At 37.8% G+C, this 13634-nt stretch overlaps 1 protein-coding gene across 1 annotated transcript in view; it reads left to right on the top strand.

The window, feature by feature from the left end:
- The window catches only part of TENM3 (teneurin transmembrane protein 3), a 569896-nt gene that overhangs the window by 463206 nt on the left and 93056 nt on the right, over positions 1 to 13634 (top strand). The window contains exon 16 of the mRNA XM_067551693.1: positions 2269 to 2454. Within this exon, the coding sequence (XP_067407794.1) occupies positions 2269 to 2454 (186 nt within the window). The remainder of the gene's footprint in view (positions 1 to 2268; positions 2455 to 13634) is intronic.

Here is a 13634-nt window from a genome sequence, read left to right as displayed (position 1 = left end):
TTTTATATCAAGTTACAAATGATATGTAACCAATTCTCCATGATTAACTGCCATTTTGAAATGTAGTTTGTGTCTGATATCTATTATATTGATCAACAATTTTTGAAAGTCATTGGTAGCACAGGTATCAGAATGAGAAAACTATAGAAGGGAATATTTTCCCATATTTAATATTCCAAAATATTTATTAATTTCAGATTTAGGCATTTACTATGTGTATGCATATATGTTTTCAGATACTTAAGTAATACTTGTATCTCCAAAGAAAAGGTATTGTCCTCTACTGTTCTGTTAAATTTTATTTTTGAATGTCTACTGTGCACAGAAAGTTTTCTGAGCTCTTCTAGTATGGCACCCATGTGCTTAAGTTCTTATAAAAATGACTCCTTACATGGGGGCTGCTATATGTTTTAAAAATACGGATCATACAAATCTTTCTATTTCTCACATATATGGTCAAATATTTCAGTTGCTTCAGACTTTTGAAATGTAAACTAGTTTGTGTTATAAAATGTAAAGGACTGCTATTGAAGTTGTGCAAAATGACCTTCAGATATTTAAAGTCAATAAATAAGTAAATCTTACTCATAAAGAAACATTTCGTTAAGCTGTTAACGGGAGAAGAAATGAGTTATATCCAACAGAGGGCTCACAGGGTTGAAATCAACAGAGCTTTCCTCTATCTTCATCAGCAGTTTGTCCATTAATTAGCCCTTCAATTCCACTTCAATTAAATTAACTCTAATTAATAAGTTCATTACAAAGATTGACACGCCTTGCTCAAAGCTAGTATGCTCAAAGCTGATAAACACCTTCACCCTAATGAAAAATTGATTAGATAGAAAAGAAAAGAGGGAACCTCTGAAATAAACCTCTGCCTCTCCTGGAGCTGGGTTGATGTTCTGTAACTCTGAAGTTAATCAGACCACCTCAGATCTTTTAATCAAAAATTTAATTCAAAGTAGATAGACAATGTTGTGTGGGAAAAACAGCCCAGCTCTCTTGCCCAATAAACATTCTGCACTGTTGCTTATAAGAAGTGTCATCACAACTCCTTGATGCTGTGTTTAATATTCTATAGCAGTTTGAAACACAGAATTATAATCTACTAGGGGGAAAATATACTACTGAATGAAAAGCTGGAAACAAAGCCTGTATGTAAAATCTTTCAATGTTTTTATGAGCTCTTTTTATTGCAGTCAAAAATAATTCCAGTTCTTTATTATTAGGGTGGTTTGCTGTCTTTTACATGGAAACCAAAATTAAATATAATAATCTTATGAACCAGCATATGGTTGTGACTAACTGTCTTCTAAGAAACTAAAAAACATCCCTCAGGCTTTTTTCTGTAGTCAGCTTCACACAAATGAAGTTTTCAAAAGACTGTCTGAATAAAGAAAAAGGATAAATGCAAACTATAACAGCCTGAATTATTATCTTGTATTAGTTTTGAGATGTAAGATGTATTGTTTAACCTATGAATAACTTAGGCCTTAATGTTCTTTTCAATTATTCTATTAGTGATAAAATCCTGTTAGTATAGGTAAATGAAAAGTTGAATACTTATATGTTGATTTATTTTTAATAGTCTTTTTGGTTTTAAACCAGACTGCCCATAGCTGTCATCACTATAAATTTACAGAAAGTTTAAAAAAATACAAAAAACTTTTATATGTAATAGACATGACAGTATGTCAGCAGTGCACTAATGTGTCTCACTGAGGCTGATTCTTTTTAATTAAAAATGTGTCAAAAATGGCACATTTCAAATTTGAAAGAAACCTGGGATCAAGGAAAAAAGTCCTTTGCTGAAATGAACTTTTGTTCAATTGTAGGATTTTTGCCTATAATGTAAATGACCTGTAAGGTACGTGGTACATTTAGTCACTAAAACTACGCTGTAAATTCTAATAGGTTTAAATGCATATAAACTAAGCTACAGGAGGTAACTCTTAAGAAGTATGTGCTCACAAAAAATATAATTGGAAATTACTCAGAGCTAACTGACAGAAGAGCTATGGACCACTTAGGCATTACTAAGTCTACTGGGTAACTAATTAAGCATTAGCAGTGAGATAAAATTCCATATTCCTTATTCTCTTGGGTCCTACCTGAAAATGCTTTTAGCAGTAAATTCCTTTGATTTAATTTTCAAAGATTTTGCCTTTCTCCTTCATATGTTGAATTAAAATGTAACTCTGCTAATTAATGTGCACTCTCCTCTCATATTCTTTCTCTCCTTTCTCCCATCCCTCCTTTTAAATACAGAAATCTGTTCCGTGGACTGTGGCTCTCACGGTGTTTGCATGGGTGGAACGTGTCGTTGTGAAGAAGGTTGGACCGGACCAGCCTGCAATCAAAGAGCCTGCCACCCACGCTGTGCTGAACATGGAACCTGTAAAGATGGGAAGTGTGAATGTAGCCAGGGATGGAACGGAGAGCACTGTACTATTGGTAGGATAGCTGTGCTTTAATATCTGTCTTCAATACAAAACTCAAAAAGCTAGAAATCCTGGCCTTTTGTACATCAGAAATGTACCACTTTGAAGCTTGTTTCTTCAAACAGAATATTTGCACCTGTCAGTCTGTGTAAAGGAATTGATATTTTAAGAAAGGAAATTATTATATAATGGCTCATCAATTCTTTACAGCTTGTTTGCCACAAATGGGAGGGGCAGGAATTTCCCTTTCAATCATTTCCTGTAACTGCCTCCTGTAGAGGAGAAGCTTACATATTTTTTAAATCTATAACTACATCTTCTGATGTATGCTTTTTTATTTTTATATGATAGTTTTCCAAAAGCTGTGTTACTATGCTACCGTATTTTTCCTTTACTGAGAACCTAGTGACAGATGATGTGGAAAAAGCCTAAGTACTCAATGTTTTTTTTGCCTCTGTCTTCACAGACAAGGTCAGCTCCAAGACTTCTGTACAGTATAGGGACAAAGTGAGCAGTCCTCAGTGGTGAAAGAGCAGGATCAGGACTATTTAGAAAAGCTGGACATGCACAAGTCCATGGGGCTGGATGCAATGCATGTGAGGCTATTGAGGGAGTTGGCTGATGTGATTGCAGAGCCATTGACCATTATATCTTTGAAAACTCGTGGCGACTGGGGGAGGTCCTGGATGACTGGAAAAAGACAAATATAATGTCCATTTTTTAAAAAGGGAAGGAGGATCTAGGGAACTCCAGACCAGTCAGCCTCACCTCAGTCCCAGGAAAAATCATGAAGCAGGTCCTCAAGAAATCCATTTTGAAGCACTTGGAAGACAGTCAGCATGGATTCACCAAGGGCAAGTAATGCCTGACAAACCTGATTACCTTCTGTGATGAGATAATTGACTCTGTGGATGTGGGGAAAGCGATGTGATATATCTTGACTTTAGCAAAGCTTTTGATGCAGTTTCCCACAGTATTCTTGCCAGTAAGTTAAAGACGTATGGGTTGGATGAATGGACTATAGGGTGGATAGAAAGCTGGTTAAATCATCAGGCTCAATGGGTGGTGATCAATGGCTTGATGTCTAGTTGTAACAAGCGGAGTACCCCAGGGGTTGGTCCTGGGGCTGGTTTTGTCCAATATCTTCATTAATGATCTGGAGGATGGGGTGGATTGCACCCCCAGCAGATGACACTAAACTGGGGGAGTGGTAGATATGCTGGAAGGTAGGGATAGGATTCAGAGTGACCTAGACAAATTGGAGAATTGGATCAAAAGAAATCTGATGAGATTCAGCAAGGACAAGAGCAGAGTCCTGCACATAGGACGGAAGAATCCCATGCACTGCTACAGACTGGGGAACAACTGGATAAGCAGCAATTCTGCAGAAAAAGACTTGGGGGTTACAGTGGACAAGAAGCTGGGCATGAGTCAACAGCGTGCCCTTGTTGTCAAGAAGGCTAACGACTTATTGGGCTACATTAGTAGGAGCATTGCCAGCAGATCGAGGGAAGTAATTATTCCCCTCTGTTCAGCACTGCTGAGGCCACATGGAGTATTGTGTCCAGATTTGGGCCCCACACTACAGAAAGGATGTGGACAAATTGAAGAGAATCTAGTGGCAATGACTTTTGAGGAAAAGCTGAGGGAACTGGGCTTGTTTAGTTGGCAGAAGAGATGAGTGAGGGGGGATTTGATAGCAGCCTTCAACTACCTGAAGGGGGATTCCAAAGAAGATGGAGTAGGCTGTTCTCAGTGGTGACAGAACAAGGAGCAATGGTCTCAAAATGCAGAGGGCAAGGTGTAGGTTGGATAATAGGAAAAACTTTTTCACTAGGACGATGGTGAAGCACTGGAAAGAGTTACCTAGTGGGATATGGAATCTCCATCCTTAGAGGTTTTTAAGGCCCAGCTTGACAAAACCCGGCTGGTATGATTTAGTTGGGGTTGGTCCTGCTTTGAGCAGGGGGTTGGACTAGGTGACCTCTTGAGATCCTTTCCAACCTTAATCTTTCATGATTCTAGGAAAGTCTAAAAAAACTTACTGTAACCTTAGCCCAAAAATAAAAACACTTACTTACCAAGGTGGTAAAGAGATCTAATTGCCCTTGCCTCCCCCCAAATTATCCCTCTGTTGACATAATGAATTTCTACTTTATAATTGTACCAGATATCCGTTAAGCAAATAACATTACATTTCAGTGCACTTTGAAATGACAAATTCAAAAGAAACAGTCTTAATTAATTTCTGTCTGTTTCCATAATCAAAAATATTCTAACCTTTAGAAATTCCTATGCTTTTACCATTAAAGGTTTTCTTCTTCCTTTATTTACACCCCGTATGTTCCATATAACGTAGACAAAAAGCAAAGTGTGTGACCCTTTACTTCAAATTATATGAAAGATCATTCACTTTCCTAGAATTTCATTAATGTATATCTTCAGAAACTTACCAAAGGCCACATTCTGCTTTTGGTTGTATACTTTTTGAATTGCACAGAATTTGACAAGTATCTGTGGCTAGTGAGTAAATGCAGGGATTTGTCAATATACCAAAAAGGGAAAGAAAAGTTGTCAGAAAAGCAAGTGATATTATTATTTACTTGTCTTACCACAGCATTTCGGAGCCCTAGTCATGAACCAGGACCCCATTGTGCTAGACATTGTACAAACACAGAACAAAAAGATAGTCCCTATCCCCAAAGAATTTATAATCTAATTATAAAACAGATGGATACAGACACATATGGGATTACAAAGAAACAATGAGATAATATGATGAGAATTTTTTGATGAAGTTGCAAGTTTGGTTGGTAACAATTACAGTGTTGATATAATGTACTTAGACTTCTGTAAGGAATTTGACATGGTACCTAGGCAACATTTTGAATAAGAAACTAGAACAAGTGTGGGATGGCAGTGACAGCTAGGGGTGCACAGTCAGTGGGGTTTTTTTTTTTTTCTTTTCTGTATTGAAGCAGGTGGCCTGCTCCATGTTCCAATCTACATCTTTGGTGAAGTGTCCTTGTTTAGTGAAGGTAGTTTTATGTGTGTATTCCACAGTTTCTCTTCAGAGCATAGTCTGTAGTATCTGACTGCCTGGCTGTAGATAACCAATTTCTTTGTATGTCTGGATAATTGTTGGATCTGTGGAGGTAAGTGTGGTGATCCATGTGGTTTCTTGAATATGGCCATCTATAGGGTTCTGTTGTTTAAACTGATCATGGTGTCCAGGAAGTTGATGCTGATGTGAAAGTGTTCTAGAGAAATAAACATCATGGCTACAACACTGCAAAACATAGAAAACAAATGTGATAATAAGGGGCTATTCAATCTAGCAGACAGAGGTATAATAAGATCCAGGGGCTGGAAGTTGAAGCTAGACAAATTCAGACAAGAATTAAGGTGAGCATTTTTAAGAGCATTTTAAGAGGGTAATTAACTATTGCAACAATTTACCAAGGATCATGGTGGATTATCCATCACTGGAAAATTTTATATCAAGATTTGTTGTTTTTCTAAAATATAAGATCTATTTAAAACAGGAATTAATTGTGGGAAGTCCTATGGGGCCAGCGTTATACAGCAGGTCAGATTAGATTATCAGAATGGTCCCTTCTGGCTTTATCGTCTATGAATATTCTTCAGCTTGATAGGCAGTAGTCTAATCCCAACTGTGGGTTGACTATTGTCAAGGTTTTTATAGGCATCATTGCAAAGATGGAGATTGAGGAGATTTTGAAAGAGGATATGCTTTGCAGATGTTTATGGGAAGCTGCTCCCAAGCAGGAAGAGTAGCATAGGAGAAAGCACAAAGGCGCTTGTATGAAAATCTAACAATTTGCTGATGGAGACCAACATCATGGACTGGTTAAAGGTGGAGTTGACATTTCAATAGTGAAAAAGAGATGATTGGCAGGATGGGGATAGGCTATGTAGGGCCTTGAAAGCTTATGTTTGATGCATTAGAGAAGGTAAACCCAGTGAAGGGCTGCAAAAGGGTTGACATGGTCAAAGTGATGAGCTAGGAAAATGATCTTTGCTGCAGAACTCTTAATGGATATTACTGAGGCAAGACTGTATTTGTCAAGGCCAGACAAAAGGGTGCCAAATATTGCAGTAATTGAGAGGCATGATGATGAGAGCTTGGACAAAGCCTGTTCGGCTTTTTAAGGTGAGAGGAAAGCCATATCTTAGCAATATTATGCAGAAAGAGTCAACAAGATTTAGACATAGCCTAGCAGTGAGGACCTACAAAGAGGTCCAGGTTAAAGATGACGCACAGGTTATGTGTCAGAGTGACAGATAGGATGGTGGTCTTGTCCCCAGTGATTGAAAAGACTGAAGGGAAGTTTATGGAGGGGCTGATTAAGAGCTTTTTTTTTTTTTTAGACCTGTTCAGTTTTTACTGACAGCTAGACACTCATGAGGAGATGTCACAAAGACAGGCTGAGATTTTAGTTTGGACAGAAGGAAAGGTGAGGAATGGGGAAGGAAATATGGAGTTGTCAGCATAGCCATAGCGGAATGGGAATTAATTCTTGCTCAGCCTGGCGTGCAAAGAGCCAATGAGCCTTTGGCCCACCCCCTTTAGGTTATATAACAGTATAGCTATCTCTTTTAAGTAACAGATTTCAAAGCACAGGGAATATCAGCATATCTGTATGCATACACAGTACTTCCATAGCCATCCTTTACCTATAAAACCAAACATTTTTACGCCATTTACTGGCACAACTTGCCACTTGGTGGCAGAATACTTAGGTAATTTACATTGTGCATGTGAAAGACTTGCATGTTCCCTTATATATTGAAAAAATAGGAAATCTCTTTGCTCATGATTTCAGATGCTAGGGTAATACAACAGAACCCCATTCATCATATCTAACTGGGACCAGGGCCAGATTGGATAATCCTGAGAATGGGAAAGTGTGAAGCTGCAGCGCTGTCTAGCGGCCACAAGACAGACTGCCCACTTCCGGACCTGTGTGCACTGTTGGTTCGTTTAATACAGAGAGCCAGATAATAGAAGGTTGGATAAATAGGGATCTACTGTACATGCTTTAGAAATCAACATAGATTAGATATATACACAACTAGCCAAATGCCACCCAAAGTTCATATGCATAAACTTCCCCTCATTATGTGGACAGATATGTCCACTTAATATTTTGCATCTGTTGGATTCACATGATGGGACAATTTGTATACATTAATCATAAAGGTATGAATGGAGCCTTAAGTAGGTAAAGGCATTAACTGAGTTGTCCAAATCCATAACCTATTTGACTATCAAAGGGGCTATGGTTTTACATGAAGCATGACCAGAGTTTGAGATAGTAAAGTGAAGAATATTCTAAGTGTCTTCAGCTAACTTCTGTTTGTCTCTAAACATTTTATTTCTATTCATTTTCAGTTAGCCCACTGGTTGTATTCCTGAAGTGGGTACATATTAAATGACCAAAAAAACCCATCTCTCTGATTTTAAAGAAGGTAGTCCTTTGTGGTGTTCTTTTCTAATAATGTGTTAAACATCAAGTTGTTTATTGAGTTACATTGATTTTCATGTACATTCAGGCAATTCACATGGAAATTTGGCCTCAGGGAATTCCTAATTCCTTTAAGCTGCAAAAGACCAGCTATTTGTTTTTATTCTAATTCTTTAGTACATTGGGAAGCAAGATCATTAATGATCACAAAGACATGCTTTGTTTGTTCAGACAAAACTTAGACATGCACTGCTCAGCATATTTCTATTAAACACCAAGGTGGCTCTCGGGATGGCAAAGATTGGAAAATTGAAAGTGTGAAATACACACAACTGGGGAGTTAGCTCCTAAACCATGTGAAAAAGATCAAAAGCATTACCAATACGGACAGATATTGGTCTGATGCACAGATCTTGTTGTCTTTGATAAGCAGTATAGCAAGAATGCATTCAATATGAGCAATAAATTATGGGCCCAAAACTTCATGATGCATTCAGCGCTTTCCTCCAGCACACTTTTTCACACTCATAGTTTTTCACAAATTATTAGCTATAAAATATTTTTGGGTTTTCTAATGTTTTAAACTGTGCAAAGCATAAGCAAAGTTATCAAGAATTTTAGTAATGCTAGAATGGAAGGATTAGCCAGGAAATCTATCCAGGACTGTATTCTCAGTTATGTTGGCATTTATACCTTAAAATAATGTTTGCTTCCAGATATTTAATTTATATATGTTTTTCTAAGATAATTTAACATGAGTAAGGGTATTGTGATATTTCAGAATCAATACGTAAAGTAAACAAAACTAGCCTTAATACTGACCTTATTCTTTTGGTTACTTGGACTAACAGAAAAATAGATCCAAGATATTTTTATGCATGATTTCCCTTGAGCCTTAGTAGTTGCACATAGTATCTGACTTAAATGCCATACCTACTCTTGATATACTCATTTTATGGTCTGTATGATGCAGGAACAATTCCAAAGATTGATGTACAAATTGTTCTAGGAGTTTGCATGCTCAGCTAGGACTTAATCCTGAAATGTACCTAAATTGATAAGAGTTGAAGGAGCATGGAATCTCCGGCAGGTGCTCAGCACCTTATAGGATTGAGTCAGTCGAGGCAGAGTATGTTCCAAAGCACATAAGTGCTAAGGAAATTAAAGGATTTCTTAATTACTCAATATATTTTTCCCTTTGGAGTGGTAAGATTTTACTTCTGTGCAAATCCACATGGGAGTAGTTTAGATCAAGGATTATTTTACAACAGAGCCCAGGCCAACCCCCTGGGAAATTACATGCCTGATTCTTTATTTGGTCTGGGAGTGGCATTCATGAGTCTGAGGTCAGAATGTGGCCCTTTGTTATTTTTTAAAGATCTATTTTTGCCTCCTATGGTAGGTTTTCACCCTAAACCAATTCTGTTTCCATTCAAATAATTGGTCCCATATTAAAACAGTTGGTGATTTAAAAAAAAGAAAGAAAAAAGTTCTAAGCACAGGAGGTTACCCAGTTTCTCTAATTGTTGTTTGCACATTTAGGATTGGAATTTCAATCCTCAACTTCTACCTTTCTCTCAGTGTGTCTGCAAGATTGCTCAGGCACAACTGGACACACCAGATAGACTCCTGAGTGAAAATTTACTCCTTAATTGTGTTTTCTGATTGCAATTTTGCTAAAACGTTTTTTGTTGTTGCTGCTTGTTATTGTTATGGGGTTTTTTTAAAGTCCCGTTCACAGTGAGTTCAGTGACCTCTCCTTTTTGAATAGCTATTTTGTGAAGATGGAAGAGAGAGTGTTTGTTTGAAATGGGGCTATTATTTCTGTGATTTAACTGGCATGTACCCTGGATTAATTAAGTAACAATCATAGAAATCCCATAAATATGAATACTTTGCCAGCTGCTTTTCCATTAAACTCTGCTAGCTGAATGAAATCAGTAAATAATTATGTTGGTGGGGAAGCTGCTATATCCAAGTGTGGTATAATGTCTCCGTTTTACAACACAGCTTAATTTTTTCTATACACCAAATTAGTTTTTAGAGTAATCTAAATTGCAAATTGACCGATTTGCATTAAAACTATGCCTTCTTGTTCTGATTTGTCAACACCTCTTTTTTAAAAAGTCGTTAACATTAAGCATGGGTGGGTAAGACCATCTGTTTATGGAGCTTGCCTGCAGCTCCATCACTTAACACATGAGACAGGTTACAGCTGTTTAATTGTTATGGTGTTGAACGATTATCATTCTGTCCAAAATTAATATTTATATATGTATGCATAGAAAGCATGTGGTTAAACATAAGTGATCTAAATGTGGATTAATGTCATTAAGCATTCATTAATTAATCCCTCAGGAAGACTGAAGTTGGAATAGTGGTATTCACACTACTTTTTGAGTAACTGCATGAGGTTATTTTCCTAGTAGGCATAATTGAAATTAGCCTCAAATGGTGATGGACAATAAAAAAAAAAAATATCCGTATGGGAATCAGACGTTCCTTGTTTTATCGTCTAAGTATTTTTGTAAGATTATTTCCCCTAAAATTCAGTTGTGAAAAGAAGCAGCAAAAGCAGACAAAGTACTTTTTTACTGTTTTCTTTTGCATGAAATCATAAATCTATGTTTAAAAGAAAACCCATGGATTTTCTTGACTACAGGATTGCCAGAGGTATTCCACATTAATTAGATAAACAAGATAGTTGAAAGTTATAGATTTTCATAATCATTAAAAAGAAATGGAAAATTGCAAACAGAAATGAATGCAGCTTACGTCACAGGACTAGTGAAAATGAATAGGAATATAATCATGTGCCATGTTCTAATACACATGTGGACTTCCATTGACATCTATGGGTACTAGAGGGGAGACCTTTGTGAGTACGTGGCCCTAAAACTAAAGTCACTATTATACTCTTTTTCTGCTTGGCGGTGAGTAGCATAAGCATGAGTGTGAAGGCCCGCTTAGTTATTCAGTATGTTCTGTAGCATTGTAAGACCTGCACGTGCTTCATTTAATTGATGTTTAGCTCAGGGCTCATTTTAGAACAGATTTCAAATAGGACCACAGAGAAACTTCTACTTTTCTTTCTATCAGATCAGAGCACACTCTAAGCCAAATTATGTGCTTTTGTTAATTTTTAAAAGAGCAGTTAAAGCATAAGTAGTACGGTTATATTTAGTTATAAGTATATGTGCTTGGCAAATGGCTCAAAGACCATTTTGGGGGCCGGATTGATCTTCCTTATATGTAGGGGAGCCAGATGAGGCTGATCTTAATTTGGGGGCAGCATGAATAGGGGATATTACCAGTTCTACTGCATCATCCCTCCTTCCACTGATCCTGAGGAAGCTCCTCTGCTGGTGGATCACAGGGCTGAGACTCAGCTGGAAAAGTCAGGGAAAGAGTTATTCTTCGTAGCGTTATTCATTTTAGCCCCACAGTTTTGTACAATATAAAATAGTACTAATCTAGTCAGAATTATTTTATGCTGGGTGTTCCTCTTCATAGTGAAACCTTGCTGAGGGGTGTATTTGGGACAGTGTTCACTGCAAGGGACACCATGACAGCATGGTTCCTGAGGAAGCCATGCTGCCACATAGGAGAGAGTGGTGCAGGGAAGTCTGTAGAATTCTGTACGTCTGGGCCTCAGTGTGGATGCCCTTCTTAAAACATGGGTGACCCCAAACTTATATAGATCATAGAACACACATAAATGTAGGTGGCACAAACACACACACAAGACAGAATAAGTAGTTAGGATACTTGTACCTCCTTCCTGAAAAAACCTGCAAAAATGTGTATTTTCACTTGAAAATAAGTTTATTTTTGAGTAAAAATATGTTTGTTGTCATTCTAAAACACTTTTATTTTCAAGTAAGAACCTCCAGAATGTGAAATTGTATTACAAAGAAGATCATCAAAAGGCTATGAGTGAAATCTTGGTTGCTTTGAAGTCAGTGGGAGTTTTTCCATTGACTTCATTAGAACCAGGATTTCTCCCATGATATTTATAATTGCCATTTTTGTAAACATTTTAAGTAAAGCTCAATTTTTTAATCACAAAATGATCCAGAACAAAAAATTCCAATGTTCCAGGTAGCTTCATGCAACTGTATTTCTTTCCCTGTGGAAGCAGGACTATTTATGTTAATAGTTACCAAATCATGCCTCAAATCTGCATAATATTTGTGAGTGCAAGTATCAGCATTAAAGATTTTACATTTGCAGACATCTTTAAGACATGAGAGGCAGCCATTGCTACACATCTGACGTAGCGGAAAAGAGCAAACTACACCATCTTTTGGAGAGCCAACATTTGAAATACAAATTAGTTTAAGTACTCTAAATTGCTAGTTGATTGATTTTCATTAAAATGTGGACCACATGTATTGTTGAAGAAAGGCACATTTTGCAGAATTGCAGAATCTCATAGATTTTAAGAATGTTTCAGCTTTCTGAAAAGCTTGCTTCAGTAAAAACTACTGTAGGTTACTAGTTGAAAAAGGTTTGCACATGCTCAGTAGAGACTTGCTAGAGCCTCAAATCTTAATTCCCTGAAGATTCCATCCACATTGAGTATACTCCAACCTGAGGCTGAGCAGAACTTTTCCCTGCTATTTGACAAAAGCCAAACCCAAACAGATAAGGAGAGTAGATTGGGATAAGAAGCAGGGGGTGAGGAAGATTGGGCCTAAAGACTGGTGGAGGGGGGAGAAACTGGGACTAGGAGGAGACAGAAGAGATTGGAACTGAGAGTGAAACAAGGGATGGGGAAGACTGGGAGCCAGTGAATGGGAGGGGAGACTGGGAAAAAGAGCTGGATTTTGTGTTTGTTTTTGGTTTAGGGGAGGACATTGAAATTGGATGAATCGGAGGCAGATTGGGACTGGAAGTCAGTGGGGAGGGGAAAGGTGAGTATAAGGGTTATTGGAGGCCATAGAGAAGAGACAGATAAGAGTAATCAGGAGGGGGACCTGGAACTAGATCAGATGAGAACTAGGACTGGCTGGGCAAGGAGACTGGGAATCAGATGAGATGCCTGAGGAATGGAGACTAGCACTGGTTAAGTGAGGACAATGGAACTGGGATTAAAAGCCTTGGGTGGGGAAGATACATGGCTGGGGCAGGCTGGAGGGGAAGGGGCAGAAAGCTTTGGGAAAACAGAGAAGAATATGTTCCCACTAGAGCATACTTATCTTCAGAATCTGGAATGGAACCCAAGATTCTGGAGTCTCATCATTCCTCTGCTGTAAGCAGATATGTGTGCAATTCTCTGGCAAGGTGACTTATTCCCCTCTAATGCTGCTCCACACAGAGGATGATGACCTACTGCTGCTATCAGTTATTCTGTTAGCTCAAATGGCACAGGTCTGTATGATGGATCAAAAGGTTCCAACCCTGCTGATGACACATGTGAATGTCAATATGAGTATGAGGCCATATGATGGAATTTCTGATTTTTCAGTTGTCTTTTTAAAAAACCTAGGAAAATACACAAAAATCTACATTAAAAGAACATTATTAAGGTTGCGAAGTCAAGCAGTAAAAAGTTAGGAAATGCCAAAATTAAGGTTGCCTCTGCAAGCCTGTGTAAGGTGGCCTGCGAGTTCTGTGTGATGCTAAGCAAGTCACTTACACCAGCCTTTTTGCAATGTTCACTAATGTGTGACCATCATTTGCTAGAGCCCTGACTTTAGAC

The sequence above is a fragment of the Emydura macquarii genome, unplaced genomic scaffold, assembly GCF_026122565.2.
Source record: "Emydura macquarii macquarii isolate MOO-44397 ecotype Brisbane River unplaced genomic scaffold, CSIRO-AGI_Emac_v2 contig_1363, whole genome shotgun sequence".
Taxonomy (NCBI): Eukaryota; Metazoa; Chordata; order Testudines; family Chelidae; genus Emydura; species Emydura macquarii.
The sequence above is the reverse complement of the archived record's forward strand: the minus strand, read 5'-3'. Positions and strand labels throughout refer to the sequence as shown.